Here is a 25928-nt window from a genome sequence, read left to right as displayed (position 1 = left end):
TTCTAGAATGCTGCAGTATTAAATCATGGGGCAGGTTTATGCAGGGTTATCAGCAGGGACTAACCCTGGTACCCTCAGCAACACAAGCACAAGCCCCTGCCACTTGAGCTGAAGGAGTAATACAGTTGGCTGTCTGAAATAAGATGTCTCTTCTCACTGGGGCCAACCACCAGGAAAATACATGATTATATGCTGTAAATCAGCACAGTGGTCTACTGCCAGCATTTCAGAAATCGTATTAGTTTCAGTGTACGTGAAGATGGAGTGGGACAGCATGACAGAGAAAAGTGCAGACATTCCATACTGGCACATATCCTCTTAGTTTGAGATTTGATTGAGAATATTTGTTAGAATATTTTCTTGAATTTATATAAGAACTTCTCAGACCCTGCATTTTTTTCATTCTTCTTTCGGTGTGTGGCTATGGATCTGGGGTTCAATCATTTAGTTTTGGTGTCCAGGCAGCAGCACTAGGACCTAGGTGAAAAAGGAGTACAGAAATATTTAGCTTGCCTGAGTCAAGACAAAATGTTCTTGTAGCAGCCACAGGAAACCCCAAGAACATCTCTGAACGAGGACATTTGAGGTTTTTTCTCCCCTGCAAACTTTTTATTGCACTTCAAAGCCTTTTCCCCACCTCTTTATAATGTTGTTCTGTAGTTCACACAAGATGTAAAATAGCACAAAGTGATCACTGTGCTATGGGGATTAATTTTTTGACCAGTTTCCTGATTCAGTATGTGTGATGGCCATTTTTTTAATGATAAATGTGAGAGAACTCCAAGTTTGTGTGGGACAGAAGTAAATCAGTCTAAATGAGCTCGTCTGATTAATGAGGAATAGTTAATTATATCCACAGCTGCCACCTCTATATCCACCTGCATTAGATTCCACAAAGGCAAGTGCCCTGTAGAACCATACCCCACAAGAAAGCAACTTGGGGGGTTTAAATCTATAAAGAATAAGCTGCATTTAGAGTACAGTAGATAAAATACTATTTTCTATTTCCAACTTTTATTTTCAAGAAGCCTACAGTATTTGCTGTTTTATATAAAGTGTTCACTGGAAGAAAAAACATGTTGTTCCATTTGTAATACAGTACAACGTGAACTTTTCACTTCCTCTCAGCAGCACAGAAAGACATGTCTATTTTGGTATTATACACACATACAAACAACCCATGTACAATACAGAGCTTTATTTGTTTCCTTGTTTTGCTGGTTGCAGTAACAAGACTGTCAGCATTGGTTTGAATACCACTTGCATATGACTTAAAAAACAAACAAACAAATCATCTCTTCCTTATAGAAGGAGTGGGGTGAAGTCTTATGGTTAAAACAGGCAACTCAGATTCAGGATTTCTAGGTTCTATTTCTAAGTGATGTTGAGTTGCTGTGCAACTTTGGGCTAGTCACTTAGGCCAAAGTTTTTAAAAGCAACCACAGATTTTGGGTGCTCAACTTGAAATGCCTGGGACCTGCTTTTTAGAAAGGCAGAACCCCCCACAACTCTTACTGGAGTCAATAGGAGCTACTGGCATTCAACATATTTGATGATCAGGGACAAGGTGTGTCCAGTTTGCCACCCACAAAGGAAGCACTCAGCGACCATTTCTGAAAATGTTGGCTGTAACCCCTTTGTGCCTCATCTTACTTATCTGTAAAACAGGTATAACAGTTACCTAATAGGTTTGTTGTGAGGCTTAATAATGAATGTTGTTAAAGTGCTTTGAGCTCTCTAGACCAAATATTAGATTATATACCCTCATTTAAGAGTCAACTACTAACTTAAAATTAAATTGCAAACATAACACAAAGCATAACAAACATCTTTTGAAACAGGTAATGTACATGTTGGATAGGTAGTAATTAGATAGACAAAGGAGTTGGTGCTGGGAGCTTGTAGGTTTAGGATTAGGGATTGAATCCAATCAGCATTAGGTTGCAGCCAGAGATTTGATGGCACAATTTAATACTTCATCTGTCACTACCAAGTTTGTACTTGTTTTTGTTCTGTAATTGAAATGTTGGTAGGTGAACAGGATAATTTTTTATAGTGCTGAATCAAAGTGTAATACATATTTCAAAAGCAATAGACTCAGGTTACCATACACTTATGTCAGAGTTTTGTAAGTTCTAGTGGTGTGATGTGCTGAGGAAAAATGATCCAGTGATTAGCAGGTCAGTTTAGGACTTGGGACACCTGGGTTCAGCTCTCTGATCTGCCACAGGCTTCCCATGTGGAGCTGAGGCTTAATTTCTCTGTGCCTCAGTTCCCCATCTATAAAATGGAGACGATACTGTGAGGGGATATAAAACTACTCTGCAATATCCTGGACAAACCTCATGGAATTAAGATAATCATTACTGAATTAAGATCAATGCCTTTGGGAACCATTGTATTAAAATGCAGTTGTTTGCATTATTGGGCGATTTGTATGTAACTTGGGGTATGTTAATATTCCTCTGGTTACTAGCCCTTTGAAGCCACCTTCCTGGAGAGACTCACATAGACTAGTTTAAACTGGATTCTCCATGGACCAACAGATAGAGAAAGGATTTTTGGACAAATAGCCTGGTTTTAAACAAGCTCAGGACCTTCTTCCTGATCCAGGAAACGGACAGGACCACTGGTCCATGGAAGACCCCAGTCCTTAGGGAAGAGTTGGAAGGACTTAACCTATGTGGCCCATAAGGCTAGGTGCTAGTTCAGAGGTGAGGTTGCTATGAACTTGTGTCCCCTTTGCGAGGGGTTTGAAGGACTCACCTGCTGGAGCCCATGTTGAAGGGATCTCTCATAAGCTTATTAGCATGCATGTAGGTTCTTTTATTGTTTTAATATATTTACTCTGTAGTGCTATGCTTTTATTTTAAGAATAAAATGGGCTTGTATAGGAACTACTATATGGTAACTTATAACTTGTTGACAATTACTCTATCAGTCTCTGAAGAGAAAGCAAGCAGGCCTGCTTTGGCAGAGTCTCTTGCTGCAATCACAGTATAGGCAGGGGAATGTGCAGCCTGGAAATACCTGGGTCAGAAGGAAGTGAGATGTGTGTCTCCACTCGAGAGGTGATGGCCGGGGAGCTGGAAGCTTGAGAATGGGTTCCCTTGCTGTCCCATAGAGGAGGATACAGGTGTAGTTGCCTTGAACTGTGACAGATATTACTATCCTTCTTTCCAGGGATGTTGTGAGCTATTCAGATACATATGATACATTTTTCTGGGGGAAATGTAAGTACTTAGATATGATATTCATAATCTGTTTGATATGAAATCTATCAGCATATGACATGATGTAGGTTTTCTGAGTATGTAGAAATTGTGTGTTAACTATACTGTGAGACACGTAATATTGTATACTACTGTTACACTATATTAGAAATAAGAAAAGGAGTACTTGTGGCACCTTAGACTAACCAATTTATTTGAGCATAAGCTTTCGTGAGCTACAGCTTATGCTCAAACAAATTGGTTAGTCTCTAAGGTGCCACAAGTACTCCTTTTCTTTTTGCAAATACAAACTAACATGGCTGTTACTCTGAAACCTATATTAGAAATGGATTCTTTGAATAGGAGATGGAATTTTATAACCCTAGTAATATTGCTTTGCACTTTTGAGATATTTTAAAGGGATGGCCAGAGTAAGGCAAGGGGGATTTGGTTTTTTTGGGGAGATTTTCTTTTTAATTGGACTTAAGTTTGGAGGTATATTGCCATTATAACTATGGAGCTGGGTATATTGCTTGGGTCTTGTCCACAAAACAGTTGATTTCGTTTCCTCACGTCCCCAAGCCTTAGAAAAGTTAAAGAAACAGACTTCAAACTCTTGAAATTTATTGGCCATAGAACAAACAGTTGTATACATTATGGTAAAGTAAGAGCAGATTTCGGTGTCTTGAGTCACCGCCTCTGCATTAAACAGCAGCTCCCTTCTCCTAATATTCTGCGTACAGTCAAAAAAAACATGCCAGCAGAGAGAAAAGACTCAGCAAAAACAAGGAGATCTAAATATAGAAATCAGTTAACATTTTCCCCTTCAGTTGGCCCCGCACAGTTCGTTATCACATTCTTCTTCAAAAAGAATCTTCTTCCATTCAGTGCCTTTGCCCTCCAGGATTTGGACTCAAAACAGCAAAGGTATCCAGGTCCTGAATGATTGATATTACCTGGCCAATTCAGGCATGTACACTCCATTGTGAGTAGAAATGATTGGGTTTTTTAAAATAACCTTCCCTTCCCCGTTAAACAAACAAGTTATTCTCCAAGTCTTTAAAACTTATGGTATTTCATAAGTTACAGAAATCAGGCCCAGCTGAATTACTACCAAATGTCTACACTGCAGAAGACTAAAAGGATTTGCAATTTTGTGGTTGCAACTTACTGGATACTATTACAGAGCCACCTGGTGTGGATTTAAAAAACATGATGCAGCTGGGAACACACTGATAAATGGCAGCGTATTTAAAAATCAATCCTGAGTGTTGTATATTTGTGTTGTCTTTCAACACCAGTGATCCCAAAGCTTTCAGCCTGAGGATGGAGTGAACCCCAGCAGCTGCTCTATTGGCTTGTACCTCCACTCATCTGCTTCCAGTTCTTCTACTAAACCAGCTAGTTTTTCCATTCGAGCAACTTGTTGATCTACAAGAAGTCCAAAGATAAACATTGTTTGCAACAGCATTTCACTTAAATCTTTTAATTAGATGTATTATCCTTTGCAGCAGGGATGTCCTTCCCTAATAATCCAGGCACTGCAAAACAGTTTTGCTCCACTGTGTCAGACTAGTCTGAACATTTAAAAAAAATATGTATTGATTTTTTCCCTATAGAAGCAAAGACTTCATCAGATCATACAAGAGAACAGACTTCATTAACCTTCTTCAAGGACTAAAAATATATATGTCCAGCGTGGGACAGGAGGTCTATCTGTAACTCTCTGAACATACTGAGGCGCTAATGTGGATCAAAAACTGCAAGAGGGAAACACAAACTTATTAGTGTAAGAAGCCGAAAACAATGTGGGGCTATTTTCTTTAGCATAAATAACTGGAGGCCTTAAATGCAACTCACTGGTATTTCTCTGTATGTATATAACATAACGTTTGAATGTTGCAGCCAATCAATTCCAGAGAATGTTCTAGGCATCAATGGCCAGAACCCTACTGATCTGGGGGAAAACTGGAAAACTTAAAGGGGAGAAATTGGGGGATACCTGGAGACCCTGCCATCTGATTAGTACAGCCACAGATTCAAGTACCTCTTCTATAGAACAAACAATTGCTAGATGGCATAATAGTATCCCATCTCATCTCTGCTCATGCTCCCAGTAGACTTTACCATGTTGACAGCGTGAATGACTTATCTCCCACACCAATAATAATGGGGAGTATGGAGGTACACACAAAGTCCCTGACGTGGGGATGGGGAATAAGGAACACACAAAACCTCTGGGAGGGGGGAGAGATCAGGGGAGCCTGGTATGGGGAAAGGCGTTGCAGTGTAAATGCTTCGGCTGGAGCCTGGGACCTTCCCCCTCAAGGGGTCCAGGAGCTTGGGCTCCAGCCCGAGCCTGAACATTTACACCACAATTTTACAGCCCCTCAGCCCAAGCCCTGAAAACCTGATTCAGCTGACACAGGCCAGCCATAGGTGTTTAACTGCAGGGTAGACATGCTTAAGGCCAGAAAGTAAGTCTGTATTACAGCCAATTTGTAAGGTTTCTGCTCTCTGTTCAGACCTCACCACTTGTGTGTACAGTACAGCATAGAGCAATGGAAAAATGAGGTTAGAAACGCTTATCTGCTCCCACCCCCACCATGTGAATTTAATTCAATATTTGCATCACATTTGAAAAAGGACCTAACAATAGCCTCGCTTAGTGCTAATTCAGGAAGTTAATTTAAATAGCCATTCTGCTTTCTGTGGTTCATGGCACAGTATGTTGCTGGCCTTTGCTATATCCTCCTGCAGCTTCTACAGTAAACTTATAAACACGCTCACAAAACGTACAACACTTGAGTGCTTACCATGTTTCACTTGCTTTAATGTAGAGGCAACCTGATAGCTGAAAACGGATTCACAAAGGAATCTTTCTGAGCCATCTGTAAACAGAAGAGAGAGTGATTTAGTCTTTCCTAAGTGTTTTATGACTGAGAAGCTTTCTATAATTTTTATGTTCAGAATGTGCTTTTCCTCTGCTCACCTACTTTACCAGAATAGGACAGTGTCTAATGTGCAGCACTCTGGTCTGTGGGTCAGGAAGCCGTGGGTTGAAGTCCCACACCAGGGCTTTGACTTATACCCAGTGCTGACACGGAAATGGAGCACAGAGTGGGTGTGCTGCTGCACTGTTTGGTATCTTGGTACCCCTTTTGCCTGCTTCTCATGGTTGCTGTCAAGAGGGATGTGAAAGATGCTATGGCATTTTGATTAAAAGAAAATCTTGGTCTCTGTGCCAACAGTCTTTTCCTTAATAAAACAAACGTGAATAATCTACAGCCTGAGAACTGTTGCTGAGTTCATAAAAGTTGTTGCATTTGCCCACACAGTAATGGCTCTTAAGATCTAACTCTCATCTTTAGGAAGTCTTTTAAGAGATAGTTCGAAAGGTGCTCCATAAAGCTCAAGTTTTCCCTATATTTCTGAAAATATAGCTAAAAATTAGTTGAGTAGCCTTTGTATGACAAATGACAATTTGCCTGTCCAAATACAAAATGACATAAAATTTCATCCTTTAAACTATGTTGGTTTATTGAAAGTGTAACAGAAGCACTGCGATTTCAGTTAAGATTTGAGTGTTCTGCAGTGCAATTACAGGACCAAATACTGTGTCAGTGCCAGAAAGTGCCCTGAAAAATGGTAGGAGAATCATAATTGAAGACACTGTAGAAACTCAGCTGTGGATGGCTTTTTGGAAAATTGTAGGGTGACTGACATGTGTTCATAATTGAGAATTACTCCTCGGCTGAGGGCAGTGCAGTGCAGTATAAAAATAAATGTTTAGCACAAATGGTTTGTAGAAGGTGTCTCAATTCACCATCTCTGCCTGAATGAAAAGGAAAGAGGCCGCCGTCTCCCTTTCTAGCTGATAATTCATATTAGCACTACAGCATGCCACATCTCAGCCAGTCATGTGCACTTTTATCATATAGAAAGCACAATGAAAGGAGACCGGGCTCTAGAGAGACGTAGTACTTGACACAATCTGTACTTAAATATATATATATATATACAAACATATAAAAATATTAAATATAAATATAAAAATACAAACCTTAAAGCAAGCCATGGTCCATCAGCCTATCCATTACATATAGACCATATTGTCTTTGCTAAATGCAAATATAGATTCAATAAATCAGAAAAGGGATACCTACACTGGAGGAAAAAAAACTGGGCCTAATCCTGCAAAGTACAGAGTCCCACCGCTGTCAACTAGAGTTTAGAGTACACAACTCATAAGAGTGTCTTAAGCTCTTTAGTACCACCTTATCTCAACCCTGACTGTGCATTATTGCCTAATATAAAAGGTCTTCTCAAAGAAAACAATAGTTATTGCCTCATTTGTATGTAAGCCTTGCTCTGTCAACATCATGGTTTATTCTTCCATTAACTGATTCTACACCTGTAGGCAGGGCTTCCAGTTTACACCACTTTAAAATATTTTGTTCAGCAACTGAAAGGGCTATAATACATAGCCACTTCCCTAAGGATGATAAAATCTAATTATCTTCAAGTTCTGAGGTAGAAAAGAGTACATCTGGTGCCACAGACAGATTACTGAATATGTGGAACAACAGATAACCTTACAGTGGATTACAATTTCATGGTTAAGTGATACTTCCAGCATTTATTATTCTATATGCAACCCATTTAAAATAATTCCATTTTGTGTGTGCAAAATGTCATTCTAAAAAACTAAAGGAAAAGGAGTTACAATTCTATGGATCACTCCAGCTCTCCATCCACACAAAGAGAGAAGCTCTCATAAATACTGATTGCTAATATGTGTGGCTATTAGGATAAATAATACAGTTAAGACATTTATACACATTCTTTGCTAAATGAACTTTAAAACCAAAGGACAGAACTGTCCAAAGAAAACACATCTTTCTTCTGCCAGGCTATGTTCTTGTGCATCAACTAAGATGGCCAAGCATTAAAATATATCAATTTATTAACAACGTCCTTCACTATCTTGTCATGTCTTATTGCTTGTAATGTAGTACTTCAGTACCAGTTTTAAAAATGAGCGGCTAACTAAATCTGACAAGTTAAGTACAGATTTCCATTCTGAAATATCCCTACTAGCCAGGCTGCAGGAAGCATTCAGCTCAGAAATCAGCTTTCATTGACCTTTTGCAATTATTTCCCCCCCCCCCCCAGGCCTACTTGGTACTTCATGGGTCACTGAAGAAATCCCAGAATGTGACACCACAAATATCAGAAACCTTATTGCAATCTATAATACTTGTATTATCACAGAATTGTCTGTACTGAGTTCTCCTAAGTCTAGAGTCTCGAGGACATGAATAGGCTGGAACTTTCCATATCACATTTAGCAAACTCTTCACAATAAACTAATGTTAAATCTGATCCTCTTAAAAAGGATGGAGATGCTCCAAACAGGAAGTCACTTATACATTACCAGATGGAAAAGCCAGGTTGAACTTAGTCCTCAACCTAATAAGTATGTAATAATTCTAGAAGAGTCTCTTCTGACAATGGGAGCTAATAATAAAGACATGTTAAGAAAAAGCATTTTATCCTTGTTCTTAAATATTGATGAGGGGTTGTCTACGTCACCAGACAAAGTCTACAGTTAATTTTAACTAACTTATTTAGTTGTTTCAGAGTAACAGCCGTGTTAGTCTGTATTCGCAAAAAGAAAAGGAGTACTTGTGGCACCTTAGAGACTAACCAATTTATTTGAGCATGAGCTTTCGTGAGCTACAGCTCTGTAGCTCACGAAAGCTCATGCTCAAATAAATTGGTTAGTCTCTAAGGTGCCACAAGTACTCCTTTTCTTATTTAGTTGTGTGAACATGACAGGAGATACTTTCAAAGGCATCATACCTATCAAATACATAATTCTGGGTGTGACCTTCATTTTATTTCTTTCAGTTCATCCCACAAGGAGAAGAGTCAGCAGTTGCTGTATGCAGATTTCTAGCAAAACCTCTAACAAAGCTTAATAATGGTCTTCAATTTTGCATGTCACTTAATATTCAGACATCCTATTTTCCCCCTTCCCTTTTAATGCAAAACTCCCTCTCCCAGGGCCTGAAAAATCCACTTGCCCAGGGACAGCAGAAAGCCAGATGTCTTGTCTGCGGATGACTCAAGTGCCTCTGCATGAAGCATTGTCAAGCTGCAGCACAATGAAAACTAAGTCTTTTCGGCCTCACTGCAGCTATTCAGAACCCAGTGGGTGGCAGTAAAACAGATTGGCAGTTCATTTCACTTTGCTGTTGCTTGAGAAACTGGGCAACAGCAGAGACAGACGACAAAGCAACGCAGTGAGTAAGAACTAAAAACCAACCTCAAGGTGGCATAGAGCAGTGTTTCTCAACCTTTTTGATACTAGGGACTGGCTTGCTGTCTTCCTAAACCATGTCAGGTAGATCTCAGGGACCGGTGCTAGTCCATGGACCGGTTATGGAGAACACTGGCATAGAGTACTGTAGCTCCCCACGGCAGCAGCCAGGAGGTCAGGGAAGAATAGGCTGGTAAAGATCCATCCACCTTCATAGTATTCAGGTCACTCGGGTGGAACAGAAATAAAATGCTCCTCCCTTCCAGAAACCAGAGGTGGAGGGGGGAAAAGGAAAGGATCCAATTTATTAGACACCTACAAGCTACTGGATGATACTAAAGCTTTAATCAAATTGCAGGGGCAGCACCACTGTAGAAGTCCCAGGATCTGAGCAGCACAGTAGTGGAGAGAAGTTGGCTTCTTACCTGGGCCTTGCCCCTAGACAGTAGGGCCCCTCATCTTTCATACCAAGCTTTGGCTAGTGGTTTAGTCCTGTTTACTAGGTGTCTTTTCTAGCTTTGTGTGTGATTGGATAGAAGTGAGTGGACATAAGTGGAGCAGGCCGGAAAGATTGATTGAATAAGCACAGAGAGAGAGCTGACCAGCAATATGGGGGGGGGAGAAAGAGAAAACACAATATGGTGAAACAAGACAAAGAAATGGACACTGAAGACATGTGCTAAGTTTATTAATAGAAAGTCAGATGAGTACACTATCTTAATCTTTTAAATTGCAGGGTTAGTGGTAGTACAGTATCCATGGCCGGCCTTAGGGAAAATGGCACCTTGGGCGAATTTGCATTTTGGTGCCCCTGGCCCCCATGGGTTCCCCGGGCTCTCCTCCCTCCCTTCACCCCAAAGACCTGCTCCCCATCCTGTGCCCCAATCCCTGCACCCCCTTCATTCCCAACCCCTGCATCCCCCTCCTACACACATGTGGGGAAACTGACCTGGATGCACGAAAGCAGCTGGCATCGCTGCTCGCTCCCCCACCCCCAGACTGCTGCTCCTCTGTCCCACACACCCCTAAGGGGCTGTGAGGGAGGGAGGGACCGAGCGAGGAGCAACATCAGGGCTCCCGGCATCCATGTCATTTTCCCCGCCTGGGCTGCCTCAGGAGAGGGCCCGAGAGCAGCAGCTCCTGATGCCGCACAGCACAGGTGAGGAAAGTGATCTGGATGCAGGGAGGGACCCCTGGTGTATGTGCTGGGGGGGACTGTATAAGGGAGACTGTGTGTGTGTGTAAGAGTGTGTGTGTGGGTAAAAACAGCTAACAAAAGCCAAAGCTGGCCAAAACACCAGCCATGTGCTGCTCCCACTAAAAGGGAACCATCACACTATCTCATCCTTCACATTTCTCATATGAACAACCAGGGCTTGAATTAAATTTTTATACGAAATTGGGGGCAAATTTAAAAACTATTTAAAACATTTTAAAAATAAAAAATATGAAATTTTTTAAAATACATTTTAGTGTCATTATTCATACTAGTTTTGCTAGTCTTTTCCCCAAGTCGGAGGCATGGAGACTCGGATCAGGACCAGCTGTGCCTGCAAAAGACATCCCTCTCCAGACTGAACCCCCTGAACTGGACCAGACCCACATCCCTCCCTAGAACAGTAGCGCTGGTGGGGGGATGGATCAGGGGCAACTGGGGGAGGTCCAATCTCCCCCACGGGCACTGGTAGGGGGATGGGTCAGACGGTGCTGGATCTCCCCCAGGGGTGCTAGTGGGGGATGGGGTGAAGGGACTCCAGTTGTTCTGTGGGGCCTGGGCTGAGAGGGCTTATCTGGAGCAAGGGGCACCCACTGGTCGGGGTGTCCATCCACTGGGTGCCGGTGCTGCTTCCTGCCCAGCAGGGTCCAGGACCCTCATGTTTCCCAGCCTCTGCATTTGAATAATAGTGGGCGTGGGGCTGGGGCATGGGGCGGGAGCCCCATGCGCAGCACCCTCCCACCAGCGCTGCCCCAAGCCTGGCAGGGGCCCCGAGAGCCTAGGGAGGAGGCGGGGGCTGTGCCATGGGGGACCCCAGCAGTCCATGGCACATGGTAGCCAGAAACCCCCCGGTCTGCCACCGAGTCTCCCTCCTCCTTTGCTCGCTCCACCAAGTGGTATGAGCCTGGGAGGGAGGGGGGGGAAGGGCAGAGTAGAGCCCCAGCGGCTGCGGGGTCCTCTCTGCCCCCGTCATGAGCCCTCAGCTGGCGGCCAGCTGGCTGAGAAGAGGGAGGGGGCAGGGAGAAGGCAGTCCTGGGCCTGCCAGCAGAGAGGAGTGGGGTGGGAATGCTGTGCTGGGTGGAGAGGAACCACCGCTGTGGCTGCTTGTCCACAGCGCATAAGTGGAGTGCCGAGCCAGCGCATGGCGTCCTCTTTGGCAGGCCACCCTGGGTGGCTGCCCTGGCCGCCCACCCCAAAGGCTGGCCCTGACAGTATCTTTCACTCTGGTCAACAGAAGATGAGTGGAGTTTTTAAGCCTTGCCCACTGTCACTATTGGGAACTTTGCCTGAATAAAGGCTTAACAATAGGGCTCAAGGAAAATGAATTTCCTACAGACTGAATAGAAACCGAACATAGGCTAATGTATATACAATCCTTAGACTTTACCTGATTTATCTGATATGGCAGAATGTGATTATTCTGCATTACATCTTTTATTTATTTTTAATCATTTGTACAGAGCCTATCACTTAAGCAACTAGACTGTACTTACAGAAATGCTACAAATCCATAAACATGACATCACTCCTTTTTCAATTGATTTTAAGCAAATATTAAACTGGAAGCAAGCTAAGCAGAAGTTAGCTAATCTTCTGGCAATCCCTGGCTCACTCAGAGTTTAAACAATCAAATATATTAACTTCCCTCTATACCTTGCAATTTCCACAAGAATAATAATAACCCCATGCAGATTAAAATTACTCATGTATCTTACAAGCATCTTAGAAATAAGGGAGTTCACAATATTGTCAATAACATATGACAAATAACATTATTTAAATCTGCTCTTGGTAGTACTACCAGTAAATCCAAAATCCCTTAGAGAATCCAAGGGTACATTATTTAAAAAAATTCTAAAACTACCTGAAAAAGATGTACAATTGGGCGACGTTTATGAATATTTTAACTGCTTTCTTTGAAAAAAAGGCCACCACATTATGCAGCCAGCACACTAACAACTGCATCCATTTGAAGAAAGAACGGTGTGGGATGTTATCTACAAAATTAAAAGCCTAAATTAAATGAAGCGTCCTGTAATGAGGATAGCATTAAACTGCTGTTGCCACTCAAAATAGATTAGTCACCATGTTATCAGGAACAGATCAACCGAAAGCTAAATCAAATAAATGTACCTTACCTCACATCCTAAAAGGCTCCTAAACTAAACAAGGGGAGAAAATTTTAAAGGTTGGGGCCTTTTGAGAACCTTGCCACCAGTCCTGGAAAATCCCATCCCAGGATCCACTTCTATTTAAAAGGGATGAATCAGAGGCTGTTCTACGGTTTACCATTATCAGAATACCATTGTCATACTGGCTCATCTTCCAAGCCTCCTTTGCAATTAAAATGCCCTCTACTGTATTAGTGATGTGCTCAAATAAAAGGACATTAATGTTCATTATGTTTTATTTTAATACATATGCATCCCACCATGTCTTTCAAATGAAACACTGGTATTACCAGCCTACCTAGGCCCTTTAAGCCTACATACCAAAAATTCTATTCTCCTAGCTGAACCTTCTGAAGCAGAAAGAAAAGGAGGACTTGTGACACCTTAGAGACTAACCAATTTATTTGAGCATAAGCTTTCGTGAGCTACAACTCACTTCATATCCAATGAAGTGAGTTGTAGCTCACGAAAGCTTATGCGCAAATAAATTGGGTAGTCTCTGAGGTGCCACAAGTACTCCTTTTCTTTTTGCGAATACACACTAACACGGCTGTTACTCTGAAACCTGTTGTTCTGAAGCAGAGTCACCCATCAAGTTAGTAACTTGAAGTATTTCATAATTTTAATTTGTTTTGAGGGCTCATTAAGTTCTGTGAACAAGTCTTTAGTCAGAATTATTTCAAGTCTGGCATATAGACTAATGTCTACAAATCTTAATTAGTGATATGGCATAATATGTAATTAACTACAGTGCTATCAGTACCTAGCACATCAACTAACCTAAGTAGTATTAGGTGATGATTTACTTTTATCTAGTGCCTTTCATTCACAATTATACATACAGCTCCACTGAAAAGCAGTCACTTCCAAGGTAGAGGATTGTAACCGACACATAGCTCACTGCACAACAGCAAAGGGAGGGGAAATTCAGGCCATGATATTGAGGCAAACACCTGGGCTTACACAGTCCTGGCCCCTATTCTTACATGGTGTCCAATAAGAGCAGACAGATCTCAAAGACCCTCTTCTCCCTTAAGTAAACTGCATGAAATCGGTTTACTTACCCCAGAGAACAAAAGCCAGAGTTGACCCTGTTTGGATTTTAACCTGTAGTTCCACAGAGTTTAGGTGATACTGATGCTTAGATCACCCAAACCACTGCTCCTCCAAACTACACTGAAAGAGCAGATCACGTCAGTGCCATAACTGACAATATTAATGCTGCTGTACAAATATAGGGAATTGACTTAAATGGGAGCAGCAGGAGACCCCTGTATTCTAATGAACATAACATACTGTGCTATACAAACCCCCCAGCGCTACAGAACTAAAAGCTATGAATTTCAATCACAGGCAAGTTGTGTTTCCCATAATCAACTGAAGGACCCTTTTGCCTGCCCTGGCACTCCTCCATTCTACAGCTAAAAAGTAAGGGGAAAAAGGCAGAAGGCAAATAGAAAAAACAACAGGGCAAGTAGAGGGCTGGTCAATTGAGCAGTTTTATGTATTAAAACATAATGAACATTAACTTCGTTTCATCTGAGCACATCACAAATTATTCACCATTGTCAAATATTGTAAAATATTCCAGCAAGGATGATCTGATATAGGGGGTGGCCTATATTTTGGATTGTATCATGGTGCCATCTGTTAGCAAGTCTACTTAAATGTCTTCATCACTGTTGGGGAAGAAGGTGAACTAACTGAAAGCTGAGCATCCTGGTTGGCTCAAATCTTAAAGATATACATACAGTGTTGATTTTAATTTGTATACTAGGCCATTAATTTACATAGCAGCTTACAAAGGACATTAAGCAGGTTAAAAAACACAGTCCCTGCCCCAAAGAGCTTACAATCTAAACTGACTAGACAAACATACAGAAATTAACTCATAAGGGAGTGGGGAGGGAAAGGAAGATTCACAGTCATTGAACTGCCTCACCCAACACAAAGAGAATAGATTCATAGCCATTAAGCTGCTTGAAGAGTTGGCCTGCTGCCTACCTAGCATAAGTGCATTTTAAAATGACTTTTTTTCTTTTATAGTTGTTATATGTTTATTTCTGCTTAATTTCATTTTTCTTTTATTTTGTAACTGTTCAGTCTTGAATAATATTCACATTTAAATGTTAACATAACATTGCTAAAAAGGTAATAGTAATTATTCTTTTTTTAGAACTTTAATTGTGTTTTGCATTTTTCTGAGTTAAAATAACTCAGATAAGTAACTTTTTTGTAATTAGGCATATGTATTTATCTCAGGCTAGGCCTATCGGAGAGCATAAAAATTTTACTTTTTTTTGTTATTGCTCTAATAAATTAGTGCCTTAAAATATTTGACCAGTCAACTGACCAATTATTTTTGAACCAGTCAAATGCCCAACACTAGGAAAATGGAAGCAGTTTTCTAACCTGCATATATCATAAGAGCACACGCTCATATCTAATTGGAGATTAGATCTAATTTATGATTAGATTTTAGACAAATGCAATGGCATTTCAGATACTCAAATGAAACATGTAAGGCCAAGTTCATCCCTGCTCTAACTCCACTGACTTCAATGGAGTAACAGCAGGGATGCTGAATAATGGGCAAATTCAATCTGAAAAGAGTCCCATAGGCCCGATCCATCTTTGTGCTACAGCCCCGTTGCATAAGGTAAGCTGGTGCAAAATGCCCATATGGCACGCATATGCCCCTACCATTGTGCATGGCTCTGCCAGCTTTGTGCCACCTCTGCAAGTCCCCTTTCCCCTGCATGGGCCCAGGAAGGCACAGGATGGTGGAAGCAACCATCACAACTGCAGTGGCCCACTGAAGTAGGAGTGCAAGTTATCCTCAGTGCTACCCTAGTCTATGCTGCGGCCTAAACAGGCCATCTTGGTCCCTGAGTACTGGAGGCACAAGCTGCCTTGCCTTCTGTTTCTGCGCTGGCACGGCCACGAATCTGACCCTATGAACCTAAATAGAAGAGGATTTGCCAAAGAATAATACAACCCCATCAGACATCTCTATAGTAATTTTCAGTTATGAAACCAAAGAAGTAGCTAGCAAAAAGAAGCTGACAGAGTCATGTACTCAGTCTTTCCTGTCCCAACTGCTGCCTTGCTTTCTGTGAAGTCTGAGATTTTTGTTTTTATGGGTCTAAAATATCAGACTGTTTAAATAATTTTTTTGAACATATGAAGGAAAAACAATCCTACGCCATCTTAAAGTTTGAGATAAATAGGGGTAGATAATTTATCATAATTTTAGGAATAAAGGAAAGAAGATGGTGGCATGGATATACTGAAAGCAGAGATAAACCTAGCATCTGCCTACTCAGATCTCCCTCCCTTTACAATTAGATCCTTTGGCTGCTTTGTGTCTAAAATGACATTAAGGATCCTAACTTTTTATATAGTCTGTAAACTGTATCAACAGTTGTTTATTGACAGCAAAATGTGAAACAGAGCAATCACCTTCTAACATTTCTCCAGCTCCTTTGGGGTACGTAAAGAGGGCTTTCCGTGGTGGGGCAAGTTCCGAAACACTGAACCCAGATCCAGTTACAGAGCTTCCACTGACTCCGCCAGCTGAAGAGGATGAAGAGGAGGCTGCCATTTCTCCCTTTAACCTGAAGGCAACAGAGAAAATGTTACCTTTTCCTTCTCTAACTTAATTTTTGCTAATTCAACACATCTTTTTGCCTACAGAGACCTGGGTTCAAATTAACTCACATTCATAGGTGAAAATTTGTTTGGCGATTCCTATCTTAGTCTTCCACATCTCAAGTCCACCACAGTACTTGGCATCATTGGTTGTCTGATTGCAGGGTGTTATAGATCACAAGTAAGGTCCACAGGGAGCAAGTTCAGTGGCTAAGGTTCTAGACCTTGGCATTATAAAACAAGTAACTGCATGGCTGAGAACTACTGGCCTGTATTAGCAAAAAGAAAAGGAGGACTTGTGGCACCTTAGGGACTAACCAATTTATCTGAGCATAAGCTTTCGTGAGCTACAGCTCACTTCATCGGATGCATACTGTGGAAAATACAGAAGATGTTTTTATACACACAGACCATGAAAAAATGGGAGTTTATCATTACAAAAGGTTTTCTCTCCTCACACCAGTAACCCAGGAACCTATCTTTGCAACAAAGCCCACTGCCAACTGTGCCCACATATCTATTCAGGGGACACCATCACGGGGCCTAATAATATCAGCCACACTATCAGAGGCTCGTTCACCTGCACATCCACCAATGTGATATATGCCATCATGTGCCAGCAATGCCCCTCTGCAATGTACATTGGGCAAACTGGACAGTCTCTACGTAAAAGAATAAATGGACACAAATCATATGTCAAGAATTATAATATTCATAAACCAGTCGGAGAACGCTTCAATCTCTCTGGTCACTCGATTTCTGATCTCAAAGTGACTATCCTTCAACAAAAAAACTTCAAAAACAGACTCCAACGAGAGACTGCTGAATTGGAATTAATTTGCAAATTGGATACAATTAACTTAGGCTTGAATAGAGGCTGGGAATGGTTGATTCATTATAAAAGTAACCTATTTCCCCTTGTTTATTCCTTTCCCACCCCCACTGTTCCTCAGACGTTCTTGTTAAACCCTGAATTTGTGCTGGATATGGCCCACCTTGATTATCATACACATTGTAAGGAGAGTGATCACTTTAGATAAGCTATTACCAGCAGGAGAGTGGGGTGGAGGGAGAGAAAACCTTTTGTAGTGATAAACACCCATTTTTTCATGGTCTGTGTGTATAAAAACATCTTCTGTATTTTCCACAGTATGCATCCGATGAAGTGAGCTGTAGCTCACGAAAGCTTATGCTCAAATAAATTGGTTAGTCTCTAAGGTGCCACAAGTACTCCTTTTCTTTTTGCGAATACAGACTAACACGGCTGTTACTCTGAAACCTGGCCTCTATTAGCTATCTTTTTCACTGAAAAAGTAAATATTTTCTAAGTGGAGCTCTGCACCCTAGGAAGAACTGATATTTGAGGGCCATAATGTGGCTATGTTCAAACTACAGCAGATTTCTTGCATGTATTTTAGTACAAAATGCAGTTCACAATTTTACCACTTGGTGGCACACAAAAATAAAAGAAAATTATGCTCAAATGCCTTGGCAAAATGGAAATATGAGTAGGATCAGAGTATGCATAACTAATTCAGTACAGATTTCAGAGTAGCAGCCCTGTTAGTCTGTATCCACAAAAAGAAAAGGAGTACTTGTGGCACCTTAGAGACGAACAAATGTATTTGAGCATAAGCTTTCGTGAGCTACATGAAGTGAGCTGTAGTTCACAAAAGCTTATGCTCAAATAAATTTGTTAGTCTCTAAGGTGCCACAAGTACTCCTTTTCTAATTCAGTACCGAGCATTAAACTCGATTCACCTTCTGAAGATTCTCTTCATGTTTGTGGGTGGTGGAAAAAAGTAAGTCTCACTCACCAGTTGTGCAAAAATCCCACAAAACATTCTGCTATAAAATCTAGAGAGCCACAAGACTGTACCCTCCTCACATCACTCCCTGTGTGAAGAAATGCTATGGTCTTTAAAAGGGTCTTGACTCCTCTGCTGCACTTTGCTCCTAAATGTGCGTTTTGTGTTTTATCTCTGTGTTTTTAAATTGCATTTGACAATAATAATGGTTGGGAATTCTTTTGGCAGTTTAGCAGTCTGCCACCTGATCACTTTAACTCCTCACACATACACCTCCCACCCTGCCTTTAACACTCACCTTCCTTATTCTTTCAGCATAACAGAACTGCTTAAATATATTTTGATAGGGCATTTGACCTTTATCCCTTTCCATTTGGGCACTGAAGTGTCTTTTGTTTTTATTACCCACTATAATTTCTCATCTATCCTCTAAATTTTTCTTTGGTGATGTCTACACTATGGGAACTACAGATCAGCTACAGAACCCAAGATGAACACTGTTGGGTTATAACTGTCTTCTCTCTCTTTCCCTAAGGCTACTGACTCCTTGCTTGTCCAGCCCATTATCCTTATAGGGCCTATACCATCTTCATTCTCTGTCACCTTCACTCACTTCCCTATTCATTACCAATTCAGAACTTCCCTCTTGAAACCCAGGAAAGCTGGATGTCAAGCTCAAGGCAGGAGCAATATATTCATCCACTCTGCGTACCAATTTAAAGTTACATTTTAGCTCAGCTTTTTGGGACTAGATGCGGATTCATCAGCAGTTCCAGGTTTTGAATACAAAGCTGGCTGCAAAGAGAAACTGTTCATGGTTGCATGGATCTAAGCCACGGTCCTCACAGGTATCTGAAAGCCATTTAGGAAGCTAGAAGAGTAAATATTTTGAGGGTCTGGGCCCAATCATATGGCGCAAGGAGCGTCTGAGAGGGGGAGGTGTCCCAGGGGAGCTCACCCCGCCCATACCGGAAGAATAACGGCGGCGGCGGCCGTTTCTACATGGCTACTGCGCACGCGCACGGACGGCTCGAGCAACACAGCGCATGCGCGGAGCAGCAACTCGCTGCTCTCGGGTGGGGCAGCGCTCTCCCGCTAAAGCTACCACTTACCCCTCCCTACCCAACGGCGCCCCGGTGAGCGAGGTGGCTAGGACCGGGCCCAGATCGCCCCCTCACCCGCTCCGGCCGCCCTCACCCCGCTGCCTCACCTGGTGCCCGGCCGGCTTGGCGTGGCGAAGGCGGCCTGAGTGCGTGCGTGCTCGCGCTACATGTTGGGCGGGCACGAGCACGCACGGCCCCGCCCCCTGCGGGGCGGGGTCCGCGAAGGAGCGGGCGGGGCCTGGAGCGGCTGGTGGGGCCTGGAGCGTGAGCCGGGGCGGGGCGGGGTAGGACTAGGCCGGCCCCGGGAGCGCAGCGCCCTGGGGCAGGTTGGCGCCTGTCTCGGTTAAGTGGCGGGGACCCGCCCGCCCTTCGGCCCCCCGGGCAGGGCCGCTGCGCCTCTCCCGGGGCAAACGGGGCCGTCCCCCTGCCGCCCCAGGTGAGTGCGGCGTGCAGCGGCTGCAGGGCCGCCGGTAGGCCGGCCCGCCCGCCCGCCCGCCCGCAGCGTCACGATGAGGCTTCAAAAGCCACACGCGGGAGCGGCGCTTGGCTTCCCCGCTTCTCTCCGCAAAACCGACGAACGCAGAGCTGCTGCTCGGGCCCCGCGTAGCTGCGTGCGGGGGTGGCCCGGCGGCTGCCCGCGCGTTGGTCAGTGTGTGCCGGACTAAGGGGGTCTGACACCGGGGGGGGGAGGGGGAGTCACTGGAGGGTTTGGGCCAGTGACTCCCAGGCACCAGACTTGTGTCAGAGGGGTAGCCGTGCCCTGCTGTGGCGTTGCGCCCGTCATTCCACGCGCCGCACCTTGCGGGACCTGGGTCTTGCTCTGTGAGCTTGTGTGACTGTCCCCGCAGCCCACTGTTTTTTCGCTGCTAGGTCCCCGCCACCCCGTTATTGTTTTGCTACTGCTTCTTTGTGGTGTGTGATCTAGGCCTCAGCCCTGCATCCGGTTTTGCGATCACAGATTCCTGCCCTAATGCAATTTTGTCAACCTTGCATATTCAAAGAATCACAACTCCACTCAAGGGCTTTTAGGGTGCCCTTGGTTAACATTTTCAAGCTTTTACCCTACAACCACAAGAGCTAGGAAGGAACTTACTTTTTTATTTAGATAAAAGCTGAGATTCTTACATAATTACTTCTAGAACCCTGGAGCTTTAAGGAAAGCATTGTAGGTTGTGAGACTGCCAACAAAATATTTGTGGACCTAGATTAGATAAAACGGATTTTTAAAAAAAGTTTTGTTTCTTTTACAGAGGCAGGTTTTTTCCCTTCATAGTGTCATCATAATGCAGAGTAAGGTTTCTGACAAAGGAGAAACTCTCAGTTATGAAGATTAATGGGAGGCGGGAATGAACATTAACCCTTAAAATTCAGTCTTTGCCTATACTTTTCACAAGTTTTCAGTAAGTTCTAATTATATGGGAGTTTGAAGACTGTGACAGGCCAAAGTTAAAGTTTGGGTGCCTCAACTGTTTGTTTATATACCTTAATATATTTAGGTTTTATTTTTAAGTTTAACTGAATTTCCTAGGTGTATAATGGCTGGCTTTTGCAGAATTACAATATACCTAAAATATAGCTTTCCCAAAATTTCTGATTTGTATTTCAATCTTAACTCTGTTTTAATATAGATTTTTGTCAGGGAATTTCCTTTTTCTTTTTCTTTTTTTAAATTAAAAATTTCCTGTATGGATTCTAAGCAAGATACTCAAAGAGTATGTTACCATGTAATGTTTCTAATGATTTGAAGATATGCAGTTTCTCACACACACACTTTTTTTAAATTTTGAACTTTTACAAGATATAGGTACACAGTGGCTGCTGTAGCTCACTCTGGAGCAGCACAGAACAGCTAAAAGTATTTTGCATAATTAGCCTGGGTTTGCAGCTGCTTTGTTTTGCCAGTGTAGTGCAAAACGGCTGAAAATGTACACAGCACTTTCTTCCTCATGCCCTCCAAAACTCCCTCTCCCTCTTTCTCTCACGCACATGGAACTTAGTCTCCCCCTATCTCCTGGCCTATCTGTTGAGTAGATCTGGTGCAGTGGGTTGCTTTTGAAAAGATATTTAGGATGAAAGGTCATTTTTTTTGTTTTTCATAACCAAAGTTTATCTGTCAGGAAGAATTGTCCTCTTTTAAAATGACCATCATCTCCCACTGCTCTCAATCATCCTGAAGCCACAGAGGCCATCAGGGAAGATGGAGGCTTCCTGTGCTGTGAGGAGGCAGAGGCAGGCCCACTGACAGCAGCAAGAGAGACACTTCTGTGGCTTTGCTCCTTTTGGGAGCAATAGGAAATGACAGTGGTTTTTGAAAAAAGGCAGTTCTGTGTGGAATTCTCTGTAGTAACCATTGTATTTTTCAGCCTCTGCAGGAGAAAATTTCAATTATGAAAAATGATGTGGGAAAATTGATTGCTAATCCTAAAAAATAATTTAAAATGTGTAGTATATTCACAACTTTCTGAGAGTTTTTAATTATAACACGGGAATTTCAAAGAGTTGGTGGTTGACCATTAGGCCTCCCCTCCTCCCCCCCCCCCCCCAAAAAAAAGGCTGGTGCTGGGAGCTAAATCTCTTACACTTATATTTCTTAGTTTGTTTAAATTTCTCAGTTTCTAATTAAGACTACTTGTAAATTCTCAGAAAATTAATTTCTTACTGAAAGGCTAAAGTCAGGAGTGGCCAACCTGAGCATGAGAAGGAGCCAGAATTTACCAGTATTCGTTGCCAAAGAGCCACAGTAATACATCATTAGCTCCCCCCTGGCTCCTAGTGCTTCCTGCCCACCAGCAGCCCCTCCGATCAGCGCCTCCCCTCCCCTCCTGATCAGCTGTTTCGTGGGGTGCAGGAGGCTTGGGGGGGGGGAGAGGAGGAGCGAGGGCATGACTGGGGAGGGGGCGGGAAGGGGTGGAGTGGGGGCAGGGTCTGTGGCAGAGCCTGGGGTTGAGCAGTGAGCACCCCCAGCACATTGGAAAGTTGGTGCCTGTAGCTCCAGCCCTGGAGTTGGTGCCTGTACAAAGAGCCGCATATTAACCTCTGAAGAGCCGCATGCGGCTCTGGGGCCACTCCTGGACTAAGTGCTGTAATATTGGAGAAGAAACTTTGTTGCTGTATTATTCATATGTAACAAAAAGGATGAATCCCTTGTTTTAAGTGTAAAACTCAGCCTTAACTACAGAGTCTCTACTGATGCCTCCATGATAACCTCTTAGAAAGTACATATAGGAAACCAGGGAATTTACAATTTCTAGGGAGATGTCAGCAGAATTATTTTTATTTCAGTAGGGTGCCATCATTGGCGGGAAGAGCACAATGGAAGTTCTGCGTCCAACACTTGTAAGGATTGGAGGGCGCATTTATAGGAAAAATATTATTCAACAACAGTCCTATCCAAATGAAGAAGAGGATGATTTCTATGCAGGTAAAACCTAATATGCAGGGGCCCAGTCTGGTATTAAATATAATATATTGCAAAGTGGGGAATCCGCATTCAAGACTCACAGGGAGTTAGCAAACTCAGGCTCTGAGCCTGTGAGGAGCTCCTTGTGGGCACAGGGGTCTGCCCTTATTGCAGGACTGGGGACATAGTCTTTTGAGTGAAGAAATACTTTGCATTGTTCTCTAGCAGTCCTGGCTGAGGAGCAGAGTAAATTCTAGTTATAAAATGTTGGCTTAAGTGATTGTGAAGTTGAGGTGGGTTGCTGGCTATCAATTAATTTGTTGACTGAAAAATTCAGCAAAACAATGTTATCTGGGTTAAAAGATTTTTTTTTAATTTAAAATGATCAGTAAAAATGTTAAGACTTTGTAGATAATATTTTTTCCCTATTCGTGCATTGTCCTTGGTATTTTCCACAGTGAATTTAATCTCGGTGTTAATAGGAGTTGAGGTCACTTAGCACCTCCTTGGAAGTGCTCAGGACCTTTTGATATTGGCCCTTAAATGGGTGTCTTCTTGTGGCCATCTAATGTGGATTTTGAAAGGTATCACCTATTTACATGGCTAACGGTTCCTTTTCTATCTTGGTGTACTCACCTGTATGAGTACCATATTAGGTAATGTTTGTGTGGGTCCTTCTAAATATAGAAAAGCCCAAGAATATCTGGTAAACATCCACCATTTGATTCAAGTAGAAAAGATTGAAAGAACTGGGCAAACTCTAATATGCTTCTTGCCACTCAAACCCACCCCTGCTCACATTGAGCTAACCAGGTTTGGTTGAAAAACAAATATGACTAAGTGGTCTGTGGGTGAGAGTGTGTCTTTATATCCTCTGATGCTTAAGCCAGTGGGCTACCGCTCAATAACAGGCAGAACAGTTCTTTAAAAAAATCCTATTGGGCTATTTTGTAAATTGCAGCCAAGAGAAAAACTATTCTGTAGCGGGCTGAAACTGCTACTTTTTTAACCCTCCAAGAATGGAAGATTTAAAAGTAGTGTCATGATGTTTTTCTGAGCAGGTCGTAAGATGAAATAAAAGCCAGTTGGCTCTGACAGAAGGAGCCACCTTGTTCTTTTATTTAACCTTGGGAGAAGAAAGCTGGTGAGAGTGTTCCATCACATAAAACACTATCAACCTTTATAGAACAGTCTGATTTTTTTACTTTGTAGGCCCTGGGGATCCTACAGATGAGCCTTGTGATGCCTTCCTGGTGGAAGAGACTGAGAGAGGTTTCCAGTGTGCAGTGGAGGTTCCCAGCTCACTATACAAGTGAGCCTACATGTTGTTTTATTTTAATCCTCTTTTACAGATGAATCTGTCAGGGAGGTTGGATTCTCAGAGGCAGCTGTAGATTCTAGATCTCTCAAATATTTTCTGTTTTGTGGAGAGCTCTGTATTTGTGTGGGGGAAAGGGGTGTGGATCCATTTCCAATGTATCTGTTTCACATTTGGCACCTGGCTCTCACCATGGTGGCAAGTGCATCTTGTGCTTTCTTGCTGGTAGCAGTTTTTTGAGCATCTGCTCTTCAGGACATGAAAGCAAGCCGGGAAGATGGAAGAATGTGGGGAGAGACTGAGGTAAGCAGCCAGGCCAGGGGAAGCTGTGAACACTTTGTGAGAAGGCACACTCAAGATTGCAGTGTTTTGCTAATTGAATATTTGAAGTGAAATAATTTAATGTTCACTAAGGATATGTCCATACTTTGAACTGGAGGTGTGATTCACAGCTGGAGGAGACATACGCATCCTAGCTCGATTAGACCTAGCATGCTGAAAATGGAGTGTAGGCAGAAATGGTGTGAACAGTAGGAGGGATTCACACTGCTGTGGCTGCACTCCATTTTTAGTACACTAGCTTGCTCAGAGTTAGTGCAGATATGCCTCCTCAACCTGGTAACTGCGCCCCCAGCTAGAAGTATAGACATGCGCTTGGAAGTATCTAGCTGATATGACAGCTTTGTCTAGTAATATTTGCCAGTTTTTTAGGAATGGTTATATTACAATTACATACACAATTTTTTATTTCAGTATGTATGGGTGGTTAAAATGACTGTGCTGAATTGTTTCTTTGCTCCGCGTTTTGTAGGTTTCTGCTCCGTGTTCGCTTTGGTGGTTGAATGATATGGTAGTTTCAGAAGACTCCCCAGGGGAATCCTCCCCCTTCTATCCCCAAGAAAGAAAAGAATAAAGCAACCATACCCTGCCTAGAAAAAGAAAATAGTGACATTTTGTGCATGACAGTATAGCATTTATATGTCTATAGGTATATAATTGGAAAAAAAGGGGAAACCAGGAAGAGACTGGAAACAGAGACTCGAACTTCCATCAGCATTCCCAAGCCTGGAATGGAAGGACAAATCGGTAAGATTTAATGTGCACAAGATGAATGAATGCTCTCTTGTCTACTCCCCCTTTGGTGTGTGTTTTGTGCACGGGACTGGGAATCAGGAGATGGCTCGTCTGTTCTCAGCTCTGACACATCAGTGACTCTGTGATCTTGTGCAAGTCACTTAACTTTTCTTTTTACCTTATTTGCTCTGTTTTACTCACCTTTGTAAAGTGCTGTAATATCTGTAGATGAAAAGTATTATTTAAGACCCTAATCCTCCTAACACAAGCATATTCATTACTTTAAGCCTTTGGGTAGTTCCGTTGAAGTCAAACCTAGCAGTAGTCTAAAGTTAAGCATATGTGTAAGTTTCTGCAGGATTTAGGGTGTAAGTTCCTGAATAATTATTTTTATATTAACAGCCATATTAATGGGGAGTTGTACATACATAGCAAGGCATCTTCTCTCAATGTGTATGTAGACGTGTAATAAACTTTCTTTAAATGCACCATAGGTTGTTATAAAGCTATCTTTTTTTAAAAAAAGAGAGGTATTCTAATAAAACTGTTGCATCTTTTTTTCTTGTTACTAGAACTTCACAATGAAAATGAGTGGGTTTGTAATGTATGCTCCTGTTACACTTAGTTTTATAATAACAAAGAGCATCATA

The 25928-nt window shown here is 42.4% G+C and overlaps 2 protein-coding genes across 2 annotated transcripts in view; one reads left to right on the top strand and one right to left on the bottom strand.

Moving 5' to 3' along the window:
• Nucleotides 1-3819: 3819 nt before the first annotated feature.
• Nucleotides 3820-19689, bottom strand: ANAPC16 (anaphase promoting complex subunit 16). The gene is made up of 4 exons (XM_084634523.1): nucleotides 19594-19689; nucleotides 16387-16541; nucleotides 6029-6103; nucleotides 3820-4643 (listed from the first exon to the last, which is right to left on the bottom strand). Exons 2-4 carry the CDS (start codon nucleotides 16526-16528, stop codon nucleotides 4528-4530), a joined length of 333 nt encoding a protein of 110 aa, XP_084490649.1. The 5' UTR covers nucleotides 16529-16541; nucleotides 19594-19689; the 3' UTR covers nucleotides 3820-4527.
• Nucleotides 19639-25928, top strand: part of ASCC1 (activating signal cointegrator 1 complex subunit 1) — a 46941-nt gene continuing 40651 nt past the window's right edge. Inside the window, 5 exon segments of the mRNA XM_084634522.1 lie at nucleotides 19639-19755; nucleotides 19758-19922; nucleotides 22772-22907; nucleotides 24099-24198; nucleotides 25193-25290. Of these exon segments, the coding sequence (XP_084490648.1) occupies nucleotides 19654-19755; nucleotides 19758-19922; nucleotides 22772-22907; nucleotides 24099-24198; nucleotides 25193-25290 (601 nt within the window). The 5' untranslated portion in view covers nucleotides 19639-19653.

This window comes from Lepidochelys olivacea (assembly GCF_965140295.1).
Source record: "Lepidochelys olivacea isolate rLepOli2 genome assembly, chromosome: 7".
Taxonomy (NCBI): Eukaryota; Metazoa; Chordata; order Testudines; family Cheloniidae; genus Lepidochelys; species Lepidochelys olivacea.
Note: the sequence above shows the minus strand (reverse complement) of the source record. Positions and strands in the feature narration are given on the sequence as shown.

Excerpts from the sequence above, each read along its gene's own strand:
- ANAPC16 (XM_084634523.1), bottom strand. The coding sequence starts at position 16,528 with ATGGCAGCCTCCTCTTCATCCTCTTCAGCTGGCGGAGTCAGTGGAAGC. Across the intron at positions 6,104-16,386 it reads AGCTGGAGAAATGTTAGAAG|ATGGCTCAGAAAGATTCCTT; the intron begins GTGATTGCTCTG and ends TTCTGTTTACAG. Across the intron at positions 4,644-6,028 it reads ATTAAAGCAAGTGAAACATG|ATCAACAAGTTGCTCGAATG; the intron begins GTAAGCACTCAA and ends GACTTCTTGTAG.